At 38.6% G+C, this 20,081-nt stretch overlaps 1 protein-coding gene across 1 annotated transcript; it reads right to left on the reverse strand.

The window, feature by feature from the left end:
* Window positions 1-1,529: 1,529 nt before the first annotated feature.
* Window positions 1,530-18,507, reverse strand: phf24 (PHD finger protein 24). The gene is made up of 8 exons (XM_085358039.1): window positions 18,088-18,507; window positions 15,120-15,305; window positions 10,154-10,232; window positions 9,393-9,595; window positions 8,257-8,423; window positions 4,876-4,908; window positions 3,577-3,654; window positions 1,530-1,626 (listed from the first exon to the last, which is right to left on the reverse strand). Exons 1-8 carry the CDS (start codon window positions 18,505-18,507, stop codon window positions 1,530-1,532), a joined length of 1,263 nt encoding a protein of 420 aa, XP_085214165.1.
* Window positions 18,508-20,081: the final 1,574 nt, after the last annotated feature.

Below are 20,081 nucleotides of genomic sequence, written 5' to 3' on the forward strand. Positions count from 1 at the left end.
TCATCGGTATACCACTGGTTACGGTAACCTTCCTGTCAGACATGGTCATACAGTTTTATTTTAGGTTTATTTTTATTAATTTTTCCAATTAATATTTGATCTTTGATTTGAGCCTCATGCCCATTCCATTTAATTTAGTTTTAAAATGAAAAAAAAAACCCTAAATCTGTAAAGTTTTAATTATATTTGCTGATACTTTGAAAACAAAGAGTCTCAATATTGCAAATACTATGCAAGCATTTCAGCACTGCACATTATCCCTCAAACCACAATTTGATTTAATTACCATACTTTATTTACTTCAAAAGAACCCAGCATAAAACCTCCATTACATGGCATAAACACTACATAATGTCCTATTCATTACAGTAGGTTTCTAGTGATTCAGGGGCAGGATCGCGTGCCTTAAAATTATCGTGTAATCTGTTACATTATATAATTTCATCTCGTTTTCCATAGCAGTTTTTAAAGAGTGCTTCTGCATATTAGCAAACGACAAACTTTTCCAGCAGATCTCAGTCTTTCAGTACAGTGATTATGTCACAATAGTCCAACTACATCTCATTCTTACAGTGCAAATAATGACATTAGAATACAAGGAGTGGCATTTACACCTTGTTATAGTGCAGCTCAGAGAATAATACCAAAATGCACTATATGGCAGTATATACATGTCACTTACAGGGTTAGCTTTCTTTCCCTTTCACAGTTAGCATTTTCGTGAACACAGATTCATGGGTGAAATGGAGAAAACAGGATACATCAGAGGATACAGGAATAAATACATCTTTTTAAATGCATGATAATTTATACTGGTATATATAGCAGTTCTCTTATAATGTATGCAGATAGCTTTCAATGTTGTTTGGTATATATTCCGTTAATGTAGCTGCGTGGTTAATCTCCTCCCACAAATCAAACACTACCAGAAATTAATTTGCATGTGCTTCTGTGTGGCGTGATTAACAGTTTTAATGGTGCATAACACAATCCCATTTCAGTTGCATGGTGTTATAATTAGGACATTTTGGGGCCCAAAGGAAAGAACATGTGAAAGAGTAGAAGCCCAACACCCAAATGTGCCCACCCAGGGGTCTTATGGAGCTGTAGAGTCTAGGTTGGCTCATGTGATCATCCTAGGTGCTCATCTGACTGTGCGTGATCATTTAAAGTTTAAGAAATATCACCAGCTGAATAGGTTGTGAGTGGGTTGTCTTACTTGTTCTAGCTTTCACATTTGTTGGAAGCTGTCAGGTTTTGGAGTGGGGACCTGTGACAGCTGCTGTCACTTGCGTCTGTGGTGTGTCAGTCAGCGTGCATTGTCAGTGTTGTGGTGTTGAGGTGATGCAGAGGAGGAGAGATTCTGTCACTGGCTTGATCTGCTACCTCATTGCTTCATCCAGTTCTCTCACTTGCCATCCTCATGTCACTGTATAAGCATGTCTATCCTCCCTCACTCAACTGTAGACTATAGGGGGTACATCCTCCATCTCTCACTCCCTCTGCTGAATGCAGTAGCGGATCCTGGACTATAGAGGCAGTCTGATGTGCATGGCAGAACTATTAGGCCGTGCAGCCAAAATATAGATGCCACTCTCCCTCAGGAAGTCTGCCCAGGTCACTGGCCTGTGTAAAAGAAAGAAAGTTTAGTTAAAAAAAATTTGATTGTTGAACAAAATTAATTGTGTTTGCTGATAGTGTTGCATTTTTTTTTATTTCTATACAAGAGCCAGCAGTTGTACATCTTTGTAACTGCAAATGAATGCCATGAAATAATACACCACACCACAATAGGAGTCATCCTGGCACCTCACTATAGTGACCATAAGAGCTATAGTTCTTGATCAGTCCTACTGCATGTACTTTACTTTGTATGACCATGAACTGCATAGCAGTATTTTCTCAATACTGATATGCCCAGCTGATAATGGTCCTTTTAAGACATTTTTTCCTGGGACATTTTTGTCTTTATTTGATAGAACAGTGGAGATTTTTCAGACGGGAAGGTTGGAAGAGTACATGGGGACACCAAGGGGTCCGGGGTTGGAACTGAACTGAGGCCCCCGCCTCAGTTCAGGGCCTTGTGGCATATGGTCACACGCTCAGGTGTCCTTAAATAATTGCAATTTGATACATGTAATGATGGAAAAAAATAATAATAATCACAGGTTAGTCTGGGAATCTTAATTTAATGCATTCTTACCAGTGTTGGGACTAACGCGTTATTAAGTAACGTGTTACAGTAACTACGTTATTATTGTGGTAACGAGCACGGTAACTAGTTATTATGCCAAAATCAGGAACGCGTTACTCGTTTCTGGGATTTAGATAGGGTCGTTATTCGCTACTTCGTGTGGTGGCTATCACGGAGCTTCCACAGATTCAGTAACATTAGCAAGTAGTGGAGGCCAGCAGGTGGATGAAGGAAAGGGGAGGCAGGAGGAGCAGAGACCCGAGGTGGCCGCCGGTCCGAGCGTCAGGTGAACTGAACTTCAGGTAAGAAGTTATGACCTGCAGTCTATCTGGCAGTGATGTGTCTGTCGTGAACAAAACGGCGCGACGCGAGTCGGCTCCTTATCGCGAGCCGTGGGGTTTTTTTGTTGTTTTTTCCCCCCCTCTTTCTCTCACCCTGTCTCTCGCACTTTTTTCCGCTTCACTCCGCATGCAAACCTCGTGCTTTGCACTGGGAAGAAGGGGGGAGGGGCGGTCAAAATGCCCGGGCCGATTTTTCTGTCCCAGTCCAGCCCTGTATGCAGCTCATCTGCGGTCTGGTGTTACCTACATCATCCTATTCAGAAGGCAGAATTTCCAAGTTCTGAGTACAATCAAAAGCACCACGACTGCAGTTTTCGTGTTGGATGTAAAAAGCTAGTTACTAGTTAGTTACTAGTTACTTTGAAAGTAACGAGTAACTTGAAGTAACTGAGTTACTTTTGATAGAACTAGTAATGTAACTAAATTACTAATTTAAAGTTACCCAACACTGATTCTTACACATCATGGTTTTTGGAAAAAAAAAAAAAAACAACTTACAAATGAAGTTACTGCTGTATTTAATATAAAACCCAGTTAGACCTCTACCTAAGAAACTTCCACTAGTTTGTATTCATCCTAAAACACTGCCTGCCTGAACAGCTTGCTAATTGGCTGCAATTATTGCAAATAAAAATCTCAAAGTCTCAAAAGCCATGATATGGCAAAGAGGATTCACCCTAACCTCTTGGCGACAGCTTAGAAAGTGAATTTGAAGTCATTTGCATTGGAAACAGAGCTTGCAGCAGGAAGTAGGCAGGTCACGTCACTGTCCATGATGCAGCCTTCTGGGCTGACTTGTTTCACTCAAAATTACTCCTACGTTTCTGCCCAAGAAAGATTTTTACCACACCAAGGTCACAATGGACATGTGTAGACTGGTGAGAAGCATGAGTTAGGGTAAAAATTACTGCAGGCTTTTAAGGTTTCCTGTAAGAACTTCAGAAATTGGCATCTACTAAAATCATTTATATACTTTCCAATAACTGATCACTTTGACCCACAGACTGACAAATATTAAAAAAAAAAAAAAAAGCAACAAACCTGCTGTCGTCATTCTTGCTCCTTTCACTGCCAGAGCTGGCTGGACTGCTCTCACATATGGGGCCAACATGACTTATACTGTACCAAAGAAAAAATGTCAAAAATGAAGTGGCAGTCAATGAACAATAAGACAGCTGCCATTGCCTATGAGGAAAAAAAGGAAATAGAAGTTAAATCATCATGTTATGATGAACGTGGCGGCACTTATGTTGGTCTTACTGGGAAATTGGAACGTCCTACTTTAAGTCTTAAGGCTTTAAGCTGAATTTCCATTGACAATTAATATAGATCTTATTCCATGATTAACCAATTATCAATCTGTGTTAGACTTGTGACCTGTACCAGGTATAATGCAGTCTGAATGTATGGAGCTTGGTTACACAGTATCCCTTAATTTGACAAGCTGATGATGAATGATTACCCATTTATTTTGTCTCCAAAATGTAAGAAATGTGTTTATATGATGAAGAAATGCAAACCATATGTTTTCTTAACTAGCTTTTTTTAGAGATGTTTTTCCTCCAGTCAGCAAATCATTTAATGCGGTCCTTTCCAGGCAGTGAGATTTGTTTGACGGCATCAGCTTTTCCATCCAAAATCAGGATGTTCGCATGAGATTTAAAAAAAACTAAATAAAAATGATCTAAGATTTTATACAAGCCATATAAAATATGGTTCTTAAAACATTGCAACTGCCTATTTCATGAGGCTGTCTCCCACAAGTATTAGTCATTTTTTTAGAAGCTCTTAATAAATTCTGACGCTTAATCATCAGAAGCTAAAATTCATTTTACCTTTTACACCATTGCATGTGAATTTGTGCAATCCAAGGGAGCAGAGTTTTCTGTTTCATTTAGTATATTTGCTTTTTAATCAGCACAAATGCATATGGTTGTACTACATAGGGTTGCCCTAATGGACACTGTGCTCACCCAACTTCCATGCATGTGCTCTGAAAAGTAAGAATTTTAAGGAGAAGCACTCCTAAGGAGAAGAAAAGGATTTCTTTTAATCCCTATAATTAAAGGCCAGATTGAATATTACCCATGTCTCTGTATAACGAGACCTGATCATCTCAGTCTCATTAAACTTGAGAGATTCACGTGTCTATGGTAGCTTTACATCCAGAAAGAGACACTTTGGAGTTTCTCCTTCCCTTAGGCTCCTTATGAAGCAAGGGTTAAATTGCACATTAAATCTAAACTGAGGGATTCTCCGAGAATACTTGACTGAGTAGTGCTCAAGGATGTTGAAGTGAGGGGAAAAAAGACAAGCCATGCAGTGCTGAGTCACACTCACCCACAATTCATAGGAGAGCAGAATCCCATGAGTCTGTGGGGGGATGCCGAATAGGTGAGAGGGATGGAATGGTACAGCTTAGATTTGACAGCACAAGATATCAAGTGGTAAACGAGCACATGCAGGCACACAGTGACCGTGATGGAAAGTGCTGCATTTATTACAGTACAAATCTGAGGACATTTCAGTACATTTCTGACCTGCAGTCAAGCACTTTTGCATGTGGCAGTTACATCTTTAACATGCGAAAATCATCTGAACACGTATTCGACTGATGCACATACACTGTAAAACAAACAGAAGTAACCCCACCAGAGTTTTTTTTTTTTTTTCCATTATTACTCTGATGGGTCAGTCAGTGGTTACACTGTCAATTTTCCTTTCATTATTCCATCTACTGGGGAAACTAGTTGGGGTTCCTCACAACTTTAACCATAAATAAAGCTACTCGCTGCATTAAGGGGACACAAACATCAGCTGTGTAGTTCAGTCAAGCAACAAACTGCTTGTCTTGAGGTTATGACTGTTTGTCAGAGAGCTTTGTCAGTTTGCACTTTGTAGTGTTACACTAGATTGCATTATGTTGTGAGACATATCTAATATTGTGACTCAATTTTGATGCAGTCTCACATAAAGCCTTGCAAAAGGCAATTTATCCATGTTTATCCATGTGCCCATGTCAGCGTTAGAAACTTAGGACTCATACTGACAGTAAAATACTCTATTTAACAGTATACATAAAGGAAACATTACCTCGCCTTTGATGTACATGGGGTTATTTTTCAGTTTAAATATTTTTTTGATATTATTGAAATGTACTATGTTTAATAAAAAAAGATGTAGAAAAATATTTTAATTCTAAGGACTCTTGCCATTTTTTCAGTGTTGCAGTGGTGCAAGCAGCGCCAAAATAATTTCTTTGAAGTCCTCTGTTATGTCTTCACTGAGCTAAAGGGAAATTGAACTGAAGAGCTTCTCTGCACCAGGACAAAGAAATATTACACCCCAGTCCTGTTACAGTCCACACGTGCTGTCATGCATTGTCAGTGGCAACAATGACATTTAGTTTGCTTAACTCATTGTGGAAATGGTTATCAGAAGAAACCACAGTTGGATATTTTGACACTGCACAAATTTGGGGGTTTCACTCCATGCAGATTTTCTACAGTGGCCAAAGAAGTGCTCATCTTAACCCAAACGCTTAACGGGGATAGTTGTTCAAACCAGAGTCAGTTTTTACTGTAAGAATAATATTTGTACATTTTGGTGACTTATTTGATAATCAATATTCTCCTCATTATCTTGGAAACAAAGAATGATGAGATGCAAATTATGTAATCAGCAAATGTTGCAGTAGGAAGAGTACTGGATGTCTGCATTAACTGACATTTCTCCTTCATTTCGGATGTTATCATAATCTTTGCTGATTTGCATATAATAAAAAAATATTGACAGCAAGTCAATTATGGAGAAGTTCCATTGTTATAACTAATTATCTTTATGCAAATGTACATGATGAACACTACTGTGTAACGAGAAAAGCTTTCCTATAGTGTAGATGTCTTGGCAGTTTGGATTAGCTCCTTCAGAGTTTTGCATTTAAAATAAATAAATAAATAAATAAATGAATAAATATCCAGTCAGGTAAATACAACCCCAGTTCCAAAATGTTGGAATGTTCTGTAAAATAGAAAAACAGATTACAATGTTTAAACTGAGAAACCTTTGGATTTTAGGAAAAGATCATTTTGAATTCGATCTCACAGACATCTTAAAAGTGACTACTAGCCACACTCTTAAGAGGTGCACTTTGTCTTACTGAAATATGCCAAGGCCTTCTCTGCAAAAGTTGTTATCTAGATGGGAGCATGTTGCTCTTAAACGTGTACCGTATATACCTTTCTGGATTGATGGTCCTTTTCTGATGTGCAAGATGTCAATCTTAAGAGGCACTGATGCATCAGAGATGCAGGGTTTTGAACTGAGTGCTGACAGCAAGCCAGATGGCCCCTTATCTCTTGTTGAGAGGACGTGGCGTCCATTTTTTCCAAAAATAATTTCATATTTCAATTCACCTAACCAATAAACACTTTTTAACTTTAAATGAGTTTTATCCCAGAGAAGATGCGACTGCTCTGGATCATGTTTAAATGTTGCATCTTTGCATCACAGAGCTTTAACCTGCATTTGTGGCACACTGAATCAGTCACATCATTCCTGAGCCCAGTGATCCAGTGATTCCATGACAGAATCAAGGCTGTTTATTAATGTAGTGCCATCTGAGGCTTAATCAATGGTATCCAATATTAATTTCAGCATCCCAAAGATTTATCAGTTTTCTCCGAAGCTCCTGATTATATTATATTGATGATTTATTCAAAGTTGTAACCATGACATAACCATTTATATTGAGGAACAGCATTTAATGCTATTGGCTATAGCAGTTCTGTCAGAGTGAGGAAAAAGAAAATTAAGTTGGCTGACAGCTAAAGTCTTTGTGAGCCCAACGTCACAAGGTACTCCTTACACCAACACGTTTTCATCCCAGGGTGTCAAATATTGCCATTCCGTCTGACGCAACTGGGATCACAGAGATACGCACAAGCTGTGCTTTGGCATCTGTGCCTTGGTGGATCAGCTGTGGCAATACAGTATGCCAAGACCTAACAGTCTACATGAAGAGGTAGGAAGGGTGGCAATGACAGTGGTATAAGTCACAGGCTGGGAAGCTTGTGTCCTGTGCAAGTCCTTTGTATTCCATACTTCATTGTACCGACTTTGTATTCAGTTGTGGGCTAGTTTTATTTCAAGCTCTTTTTATAACTTAAACTTTCACTTCCTGCTTGATTAAAACCTCCCACCATTAACCCTGCATTTTCACATGATCCAAGGCATAGCGCCAGCATTGTGCTCTTCTCCCAGCACATTGCTTTAACTAAATATCCATAATTCAATTATTTTTCAAAGCCATTTTGTAAGATTGATCTTTGCATTTAAAATTCTACATCATAAAACTAATTAGGACAATTTAAATTGAAGCTAGACATCTCAAGGTTAATCTCATGCATTAACATAAATAATGAATTATAAGATGGGAAAGAGTATGGCATTTAAAGAGAACTAATCAGTGGGTGTAGTTTAATTCAAAATGCTGTCATATTGTGTGTTTGGATAAAAGATTATTGCAGCAGCATTCTTAAGACAGACTTTTTTTTTTCTTAAGACTGACTTTATGGCATTACTAGAGGTGGGTGTCACATTCATGTTATCTTGTTTCTATTCCCTAAGTGCCCAGACCTTTTATGCCATCTGCAGTTTGCATACAAATGACTCCCTAAATTCCTTCCAATTATCCCTGTAAGTGGCATGTGGTCTACTCACCTCACATTGCAGGACTGCGAGTCTTTCTTGAGCTTCTCGAACCAAGACTGCTGAGCTTGGCGGCATTCAGCTCGTGTGATTACACCATCTTTATCCAGATCCAAACCCTGAAACACTGACCTTGCAGTGTCTCTCTCCTTGGCAGTTAACAGACGCACCAGTGAGTTCTATAAAAAATAAAATCCAAGAAGTGTAAGAATAGCATTTACCTTTTAGTGATTTAAACAGCTATAATTCAGTAAAATTTACACTTTAGGGCTGATCTTAGCCATTCTTGGTCATTTCCTGTGACACTTTGACTGTCTGACATATTCTGCCAACATTGCTTCATCCCGTACTACCCCAAAGTCTCAGACAAACTTCAAATTTAACCTCTCAAACCACAATCTGGGAACCATCAGCTAGTCTGCAGCCTTAGCCTCTGGGGGGGATATCCAGATGGGATAATAGATTTCTATTCATCATGCATGGCTCCATCCTCAGACATTGTTTATGCATGAAAAATAAATTAAAACAAAAAGCTAAAAACTTGCAAAATAGTTACAATAACTGTTAGCTTCAGGATTGCATTTAGGAAAAATACCCACTTTCCACACAGTATTGCAGCACAAACAGGGTTGTGATTTAAAAAAAAAAAAAAAAAGAAAAAAAAAAAGGAAGGTTCATTGCATACAGACTTCACGTGCAAATACCTGTTTATAGAAATTAGTCAAGCCAAAAACAAACAAAAAAAGATAACTTATTGTCAAGGGACAAAATGAATAGTTCAGCTGTTGGATGCAAGCCAGATTTTTGGGCATTTTTTGCCTTTCAGTTAGTTTTTAGATTCAGACTGAAAAATGAGATCATTTCATCAACAGCTACAACGATTATTGTTTAAACACTCCCTTAGTCTGTAAAATTTAATTACATTTATATATGCATTTTTTCTATATCACAAGGAATAGAGTATTTTGAAGGTTTTTGGAGGTATAATTAAAGTGTTCTACAACAAAACTCATCAGGGCTATGCAGGCCATGGCTGAGTGTAAACCCAAACAAGAGTCATGGTAGTGGAAGAAGACAGTTCAGGTAGAGTTTAAAAATGCGGTGCTGATTTATCCCAATTATCTTGTTTCCTTAATCCACAACTATACCTCTGTGCGAAACTTCCTTAACACTGCCAGAGACTCAAAATAGAGAAAGTCCGACCACTCGATGTGTCCCTTCTTCTCAGGATCCAGCGCAGCAAACTGGGCCAAGACTTCCTCTTCCTGCTCATCAGTCAGGTCCTTTTCAAACTGCTGCTTGGATACAAAGTGGCGGTACTGAAGCAGCTCGTCTGACACCAGGCACGACTCTATAGCAGCAGGGAACAATTCATCACACAGGTCCTAATTAGTCACCTGGCAGTCTTCAAGATACATCATCTTATGGTGAGTGATTTTCAACAAAATGAAAAGCATCCTCCCACTGACTGCCATCCAGCAAAGTCACAGCCTACTACACATTTCAAAGTAGACTGGGTGGAGGGCAAATGCACTTTCTCAAGGAAACAATGTTGTGGGCAGTAAACGTCTGAGGTGACCACAGACCAGACAGGTGCTCAAGATTTCATCTGGGATCTCTTTGCTTTTAATCACCAAGCATTCCGGACATGTACAACCAGTGGCAAAGCAATACTGCAATGGCAGTACCAATTTGGGTCTTATGGTGATTTGTGTCATATCATCTTGAGAATATAATAGGTTTCGTTAATTTTTTTTTTTATATAATCAGATATGCAAACTTTGCACCAACCAACAGTGCTGTCCCGTACAGTATATCAATAAAAGGTTAAGTATTAAAGTTCTTGCATGGCCAGCGTTACTACCATCTACCAAAACCAAATATCTTTAACCTGTATTCAGTAGCTCACCAGGGATGATCTTGCACTGCTTGAAGGTCTCCATGAGGCTGTACATCTCTTCTTCTGTGAGAAGTAGATTGAGATTGTCCTGCAGGAAGAGATGTGTGGGAAGAGCAGAGTATTACTCTTAATGCAGTCTCTTTTACAGTCAATTGGCATGCTGGCACTCTTGATAAGAGAATATACTTAAACTGGTCCTGGGAAAGTCTTTACAGGAGGTGAGATGAGGCCAGAGTATTACGCTTTGTAACATGATGCTCAGACCATTTCTTTTATCGCAAGTGGCACATTGCTTGATGGATGAACATAGTATGCTTAAACTAGTCCTTGCAATTAGCTACATGCATGTAGCTTTGACTAATGAACCCATTTCAGTGTTTCCTGGGTAATTCATGTAATGTGCCTTTTATGTCACTCTCCATAATGGCATCATAATTAAAAGAAATAAAAGGTTTTCCAGATGTTAGGTTCACAATGACTTATTTCATAAATTTACATATAACGTTGTTAGCACTTAAATCCATGTGTCAACAAAAAGCAATTTGGCTTTAATAGGAGAAAAGACAGTTATGCACTTTTTGTTTAAATTAAGAGATTTCCAGATACACACAGGCCAGAGAAAACCAGAGCTGGAAAGACAAATGTAACCAAAGATGTGAGATAGTCATTTTATTCCCCAACTTGTTCGAATATCAGCAAAAAAGATGCTGCTATCTAAATTTCTACATTATTTATCACATAAGTGATGTGATCAAACTTTAGTCTCCTTGGGATTATTGACATAAGCCAATTCTAGTGTGTTTACATGGTCCTTGATCACCCTTACAATCTGTCAGGGCTTCATAGAAGGCACATTATGAAATCCAAATGAAATTCACAACCGCCCACACTTAGAAAAACAGATGAAAAAAATACCCTTAAGCTTGGCAAATTGAAGCAAATGGTATATGTAATAAGGCCAAATGAATAAAGCACATATGTCAGCCAAGTGTGATTAAAGTATGAGTTACTGTATAGCAAGTGTGTTGAGTGTTTCAGTATCAGTCTGACTAACACTCCTGCCAGTATCTGCATTTCCCCAAATATAAACAGATCGGATGGTTAGTGTAAGAACAATGCATTCTAATATAAAAATAAAGGGCAAAGGACACTAGTGGTTGGTCAACATGGGCACAACATCTTAATTTTTCTCTTCCTTTTCAATTTATAATCAAGATCAAAGTAACTATCATCTTATCACCTTACTGTCTGTATTTCAAGATCAAATGTATGTATCATACTTTCCACTCACTGGGGTGCTTGAGCAGGCTCAAACACCCTCATGAGCTTGAAATGGATAAGCAGTTAAGCACAGGGATGAAGGGAAGTATGGACTGTAATAAATGTAATTTCATATTTACTATAGAAATTGTGGCTCTATAAATATCTAAGAGCTGAAAGTGGGTGGTTCCACTTAAACAGTTAATCCCACTGACAAAATTAGTCACTAATTTAAAAAAGATCCTCCATTCATTGGACCGATTCATTCAAACTATGCACATCTGGTCTTGTTGGTCATTCCAGTCTGGGACACTCCGTCCTGCTTAAACTTGTGGCACTGGCTATACAATTTTAACAGGCTTATTACTACAAAGTGTCTAACCTGAGTGAGCTACAGCCAGACAGTGCAGTAAAGCTCCGCTGGTGTCACATTGTAAAAAACCTTTGTGTTCCTTCACAATGCTTTGTACTTTTCTTCCAGTGTGGATTTGTGTCCTATGGTATGTGCTATTCAGTTGTCTGTGCAGATATATTTCAACAAATGACAGCCAATTCTGAATCAATATTGTATAAAAATCAGTTTCATTAGTCATCCGTCTCCTCTCAAGCACAGAAAATCAGATATTGGGTCTGAAATGCAAATTGCACTCTGTGCAAATCGTCTCCACCAAATGCCTCCACTTCAATCCAGCACAAAGACTGTGTGAAGTTAAATGCCATGTTTGTTTTTAGAGTTTAGCAAAAACTGCTAATCCAAATTTTATTAAACTTTGTGGGGAAAGGAAGATATTAATGTGTGTACTGTTCTAGGCAAGCTCCTGCTGTAAGATTTTGCCTGATGTTAGGTATCAGAAACAATCATAATTTTGAGGTTGGTGTCAGTTTCTCCAAATTTAATTTCATTCACCAACTTCTGCATATAAGAAAAAGCCAAAGAGATGCTTCACTTATTGTATTGATATAGCTTATTGATATATGTGCTCTGGGGTTGCTGCACCTTAATAAGCTTGCAATTAACTTCATACATGTTCATATCTATTTATTTGCATGTGTCTGTCATTCAAGGAGTCAATTAAAAATCAACGTGGGAGGCAAAACAAATTGTGCTTTAATCATTAAAACTGTGTCCTTTGTCTTCAAGACATTTTTGTGCATCTGTAAGCCATTATGTGCATCAAGCATTACCTTTAGTAACACCAGCTGTCCGCTGAGCAATAAAACTGCCCATCAGCTACAGATGTCTTATTTGTCATCCAATATAATGTGCAGAGGAAATTTAAAATAGATTTAAGGGTTCATGCAACATCTACTGGCAGCATCTGAGAAAAAAAAAAAAAAAAGCTCTCTAGGAGACAAAAGGCCTGCAGGGAACAAGGTATAAAAATAACACTTTCTAATCTTATGCTGGCAGATTGCATAAATAGCTATCTGAGACTGTCCTGTTCAAAAAATACAATGATGCGCTGGTGATGTGTTATTGCAGACAACTTTAAATAATCAGCAAGCCCTTTACCCAAGAAGTTATAAATATGAACAGGAATACTGTTCATAAACAGTATTTCTGTTACTAATGACTCCGATCACCGTGTGATCTGAAAGGTTTACTTGTAATGCAGTCACTTTATGAGGTAGTAAGAGTACGAGAATCATTACCACATACCTAGCTACTTGAAGAAATCAAGAGGTGCCAGGAGAGAAGAGGTGGGAAAATACAATACGGCAAATACAATAAACAAACTGCAGTTTGCCATGTCTTGGATAAATGATCCCTTATACTGGCATCTCATCAAGAACAGGAGTCAAAAGACATTGCTCTAGAATCAGAATTGCTCTATAGAGCCTTTCCCTATTACATGTAACTTGCAAAAGGGTGAATTCATAATAAATTATGAATAAAGTTACTGCTTTTGTTCCACATGCATAAATGAACACAACTCCTGTAGGTGACCCCATGTGGAAGTTATGGACCATACAGGCCTAGTTGCAAGCATCAAAGTGCTATAAAGACGGGTCAGTTATATCCACAGACCAATCCTTCTGCGCGACTGAAACTAAGCCACTATTGCAATCGCCTACTTTGAAGACTGTAAATCCACTTTCAAGGGAACTCAGTCCATCTGCCAGCAGCAGCCTGTAGTGCCTGTGTGAAATTAAATGTCAGATATGATAGAAGGGTGTGTGTGGGGAGGGGGATTTGAAACATCTGACTGATACACTAACAAAATAACTGGTTTCTTTGGCTAGGAGGACTAGAATTTACAATTTAAATAAAACATTGCTCCCGCCCCCTCACTGAATTGTCTCCTTCCGCCCTCATTCCTCACACACTGAAGAAGCTAGCCAAAGAACGAACCTTTCAGCGTCCTCTCGCAGATTGTGTGAAAACATCCCTCTTGCACAACTTTGGCATGTGATTTTGCTTCTCGGGGCTATGGCGCCCTTACTCTGCTATGAAAGGTCCCCTGGCAAAAGCGCTCTTTAGTTGTTTACGCTTGAATTAAAACAGATTGCATTATGCCTCTCACGGGGTCATCGGGGAGTCGTGGGTTTTGGCACTGGCACTGAATTTCTGATGAGAAACTGCCGTTTGTTTTATTGTTTGAATTACAGAAAAATCTGCCAAAACATTGCCTCAGTCTATATGAAATCTAACTGTAATAATCTAGACATAAAATTATGGAGACTTGCAATTTGTGAATATGATAAGTGCTTCTAACTATTGCCCGCCACAAAGTGGGATCAAATCCATCTCCATCATCTTCTGTGTAATGATCTAAATGATATTGCCGATTTTAGCCTATGCTCTCCACATGCCTTTACACAAAAGGCGTATTGTGGACTATTCCATATGCAATCTAACCACATGTAGAAAACCACAACCTACCACAAGACTGATTTTAACATGGCAAAAGCCACCATTTCAACCATAACTTCTATATCTGACATGAATTAACAAGCAGGAATTGAAAGCTGAAGGCAGCAACAGTTGTTGTCAACAGCTTTAATGACAACTGGCAAATTTACTCAGCTGTACTTAATTAATACACTAAGTCACAGTCTGTGACACTAAAAGGAAACAGAGGCATCATTAACTGTATTAGTTCCACCTGAGCTTTTCCAGACGTGACAAGTCATATTTGCTGTCAGAATGATACCTCAAGCAGCTACAGTGAAAACCAGTCGATGTGTTCTCACACCAGTAGTGTGACATTTCAATGATTGAGTTTGCAAATATTTCTATAACTTGCTCATTATGTTACTAAATTATGCCATTATCAAATTTAACAAATTAATGTTCTACTTTACCAATATATGTCCAATCTCCGTTTTGGAGCTTGGACTGTGCAAGGGCATCAGAGATGTTGGGTTACTTGGTGATTCTAAATTGGTTTCAAGTGTGAATGTGAGCATGAATGACTCTCCAATAGGCAGCTTGTTCAGGCTCTACCTTCTCATCCCATGACAACTGCGATAGGCTTCAGGTCCTCCTCAATCCCAAACTAGACAAGCAGCTAAGTAGATGAATGGATAGCAGTTCAGATTTTTCTGAATGACTGGCAAATAAGAACTGGTTGGCCTTTAGTGTTTATTACATATATATATAAATATATATATTTAATACTAAACTAGTTAAGTTTGTGATTATGTTGCAAACATGACAAAAATAGCTGCATTTGTAAGCACTGAATGTTTTTAGCAACGAGCCCCGACTTACACAATAGTAGCAGCTCCAGCCAGTAACCGTGTGGGCTGTATCTCTCATCTCCTGCAAAGCTTCAGCACGCAGGTAGCCCAGCTCTCTCAGGCAGCCATCGTGAAATACCCGAGTGCAGATCCTGCAAGGGTACAGGTCGTCAGCAGTCCACACCTCGCACACGTCACACATCTCATCGCTTCGTGGCTGCAGGAGAAAGATTGCATCAGTGACAGAGCTTTTTTTTTTTTCTAGTTCTGCATGCTTCACAGAAATGTAGTGTCCCCCCCCCCCCTCATTTAGAAAAAAAAAAACTGATAACTGCAATTGTGTTAACATGTAGTTTCTAAACTTCCTGACGTCCTTTCTTCATCTCCCATTAACCAAACCTCTATGTAACAGGTTACCGAGAAGAAATTAAGCATCAGTCCATCAGTGGTAGGAGTGTGGTGGAAGTGGTATTATATAATGTAGTTTGTGTCACGTACAGCACTTAACTGTCCATCTCAGGCTCAAATAAGGACATCACTACCTATGATGCTGTCTAATGTGTTTAGTGTCGGTTTTTAGCCAACCTCCTTGTAAAGTCAGCCAGGCTGCACTCTGCTGTCAAGCCAGGGAAAATGACTGCTGAATGCTTGGCTGCTTTAAACACAAAGACATTGCAAGTTTTCTTGGTACTTTTACACATCTATAAAAATGCTGCCAGGGCCATAGACAAATCCCTCTTGTCATATTCCTCAGTAAGAGTTTCCCTCTTATATGGTGAACCTTATCTGACCTGATGACTGTTCAGCAAGCCTCTCTATAAAATAATAACTTCTAAGAATGAAGTAACACTGCAAACATGCACAATATGGTACTTCAACCAAAAAGAAAACTTACCACTTGTCTGGGAGATAAACACATTTGCAGTTGGCACCAATTAAAAAGACCCTCATCTAGTAGAAGCAGTAGCCTGGCAAAAATTGGCACACAACTGACTTTGTCTAACATGAGTTTTTAAGGTCTTTTTAGGTCTATAAATACTTGAAGAATTAAATTTTGTAATGTTGCCATTTTATACTACTACAGTGGATTTTAAAATCAGAGAATCAAATTTTTATGGTGGCCCTGAGAGGCCAAACGGACTGTCACGTAAGAAAACACCAGCAATAAGAAAAATGCTGCAAAAGCACACAAAACAACAGAAATAGGAAAAAAAAAAAAAAAAAAAAGATTTCCAAAAGCACAAGTGAAGTGTTTCTGGGGAGACAATAACCCGACGGACCAGTTGCAGGAACCAAAATATAAGAATTGCGCTGGGAGACACTTAAAAGAAGTGGAGGATTTATCGGTTTTGTGAGGAAAGATAAGAAGTGTGTTAGCCTAACTATTAGCCTAAAATCCGCCATCAGTATGAATCATGATAAAACACACCTACCGTGTTTTGGGTTCCTGCAACTGGTCCGTCGGGTTATTGTCTCCCCAGAAACACTTCACTTTTGCTTTTGGAAATCTGTTTTTTCCTTTTTCTGTTTTCTTTTTTCCATTGTCGTTTTTCCTATTTTCGTTGTGTTTTGTGTGCTTTTGCAGCATTTTTCTTATTTCTGGTGTTTTTTTAAGTTGCAGTCCGTTTGGCCTCTCAGGGCCACCATAAAAATTTGACTGTCCGATTTTAAAATCCACTGTAGTAGTATAAAATGGCAACATTACAAAATGTAATTCTTCAAGTATTTATAGACCTAAAAAGACCTTAAAAACTTAAATCAGCTGTGTTGGATCAAGGACACATCTAAAACCTGTAGGACACAGACCCTGGAGTTGGGCACCCCTGCTCTATGCCATGGCTTTGCCTAAGCCATGTTTGGAGCTTTTCCTTTTCTTTTCCATACTTCTCTACCCGTCATTCTTGTACAAATTAACCTTCGTTTTATTTGTCTAATCTTGTAAGCCCTGTACCTACATTCATGAAAGAGTAGACTGACTAAGTGCTTGAAACTGCTAAATGTTGTGAAGTCTCTCTTAACCTGAGAAAGAATTTGAGATTTTCCCCACTCGAGTCAACATCTATGGTTCTCTAAGCCTTTTGATATTGCAGAGCTTGTCAGTGCACTCCTATTTAAGAGCGTGCCAGCTGAATTAGGTAAGGTTTTTATTTTTACTGGTATACTGAAAAAAAATAAAAACCAAATGCAAGTTCAACACTTGGAATAAATTCCTAAATTTTCATCTGCTTAATTTTCCATGGAACAACAAGAACTGGCCTCACCTGGCCATGCGGCTGCTTGACACTGAATTGTCCCTTTAGATTTCAGTATATGTATATGCAAAGTTTTCCTTACTAAATAGATGTTCTACTCTTAAAATAAAGTTAAAAAGAGTGTTACATAATGAGTCAGTGTCCGAGTATTTATGACCCTCATGTATCAGTCTTCTAACATTCCAATAGACACATCTATTACTATTGCAAGATAAATGTTTAGTGCGGGATTGTAAGTACAGTAAGTTGAAGCCATGTTTATTTATTCTAAACAGAAAACCTGATGGGACCATTGCTCTTGTGAACTACATGCTCTGTTAGTCAGCGTCACCCTGAATATGGCCACCTCTCAGAGCCAGCCAAAGCAGCCCGCCTACAGGATGCTCACTGTGAAGAGCCCTCACACACAATACATCACAGCCTGTGTAGCTATTAAAGGCCCAACAGCAAACAACTTCAAACTCATACTTTCTCACCTTCAACAAGGATGTTTAGATAAAGCTAAGGAATCTCTTTATGGATTGCCTGTGCTGTTCAATCATGATGCCTAATGTGAGGGAAGAAAACAGGTCACCAGATATAATAACCTGCTGTTGCCATAGAGATTATTTAACATCTTGTAGTCATCCGTTTAATCCCACAACTGTGAACCATCTTATTTGATTTTTTATGCATTTATTTATTTACTTTTTAATATATGACAAAGACTAGCTGCTACTACTACTACTGACTTTTGTTATTTAATACCTCCTCTTTCTTATACAGGTCCACTTCTATAGGCTGGTCATCATCAGGTTCCCTTTTGGGTCGCACAAAAGCAGGCGGTGTGAGCTGATGAGTCTTGTCAAGATCTTCCGGCTCTACTCCCTTCCCATCCCGTAACCTCGACCAAGCCTCCTGGTTGACGTTACACTCGTCTCTCGTTGGCGCTGAGGCCTGCTGGGAAGTTGATGGACTTGCGCTATTGTCATTCTCCTCTTGCACTGCGTCCTCTGTATTTTTCTCATCAGGATTGGTCTTGGCATGCCCTTCACCTTCCTCCACTTGCCCTTCTGCCTGTTTCACTGTGACAGCACGATCTTTAAGGCCCGCCTGGAAGGCAGAGACCACAGCGGTGCATTTCTGCACCTTCTCCACCTGCTGCTTCTTTGACATGAGCACTCCCATTGCTGTAGAAAGATGAAAGTAGAAGGAATAAAATGAGGAACTGTTACAAAATAATTATTCCCCCCCCAAAACTGACTTGTAAGTGACAAGTGATTGATAGCACCAGCTACAAGCCCACAGATGGCACCAAATTTCACTTCATATTTTGTTAAAAATCAACCCATGGAAATATCTCTGCACATCAGATCTTGCCGTTACTGAATGTCTTTAGTTTTTCCTGTTAGCGCCAATCTAATTCAATCAGCAGCAATTTCCCTGAACTCCTCTCCTTATTACTAATAAACCCTGACCATCTGCTCCGGCTCCCACATTTCTATATCATTCGGTAAGAAAAAGTTCAGTCCTTGTGCAGTGTTATTTACATGATTCAGATAAACAGAAAGCTGAAGAAAGCAGATCCCACAATTCACTGGAAAATAAAAAATAAAAGCCTTAACCTCATATTTCATAAAGTTTAAGGATCCAAATCGGTCCTTCTGCACCTTGAAATGATGGTACATGTTTGACAATGCATAACGAAATGTATCTACACTGCTTTTACTCACAAGCCACCTAGTTCATATCACTGAAGAGATCTATACATTACAGTTCCTCATATCCAAGCTATGTTCATTAAAAAAAAAAAAAAGAGTCAAAAATGATACAAGTTGACACTTTTGAAATGAACATATCTTTGATATTAAGGAACTGTAATGTACAGATATAAAAATAATGTTTTTGCTAAAAGGTAAATTCTGAGAGCTATTAGCTAAAAACTTGGCACCTCAGCATGATATGGCGTTGATCCTAAATTTGAGAAAATCAGACGAGTGGAGACAAAACAGAGTATCATTTGGGCACAGGCAGGTTGGTATCATAGGAAAGGTGGCTGTTAAAAGGCAGAGGTATACCGAATTACACAAGTGGATAATCAGTGGTAATGGGTATTATGGATTGAGGAATCTAAAAGTTTGTCAAATCATCATCAACATGTATAGAAGAGGTCGAAAGAAAAAAAAAAAACATATCTACAAGCATCTGTAAACATGTTGGGCCAACCAACATTCAATGCTTTGAATGCCTTTTAAGAAGCTTGAAAAACTATTCCTGAACATTAAGGTTGCGAGTTCAGGCTGTGTTGAAGAATAAAGCTGCTCCAACCATATTTTGACTTTCAAGCTTATTAGAATTGCATATAATTTTACCTCATATACTTCATTTCCATGTTTGTTTGCACATAAATCAATAAATTGCTTCACTCATTTGTAATTTTCTTATATATAAGGAAATAACCAAAACTTGCTGCCTTCAGCCAGCTGTAGATATCGCACAGCACTCCTCTTCACCAAATAAAATTACTCAAAATAAGATAAGATCAACTTTATTGCTCCTAAAGCGGGGGGAAAAAAAATTACTTCACCCCTTTGGCAGGTTTTAAATGAGATTTTGCCCATTCAGACTATAGTTTTTTTCCTGAAACCCAATATACAAAAAAGGTCTCCCAGTTCATGACACAGAGGCTATGATCAACCCTAAATAAAGTGCAACAGCTTTGACTTTTCTGAAAACTGCAAGAGAGCAGTGTTTTTTTTCCT

Source organism: Diplotaxodon limnothrissa, linkage group LG7 (genome assembly GCF_057381915.1).
Source record: "Diplotaxodon limnothrissa isolate DT_005_m linkage group LG7, D_limnothrissa_male_GT1.1, whole genome shotgun sequence".
Classification (NCBI taxonomy): domain Eukaryota; kingdom Metazoa; phylum Chordata; class Actinopteri; order Cichliformes; family Cichlidae; genus Diplotaxodon; species Diplotaxodon limnothrissa.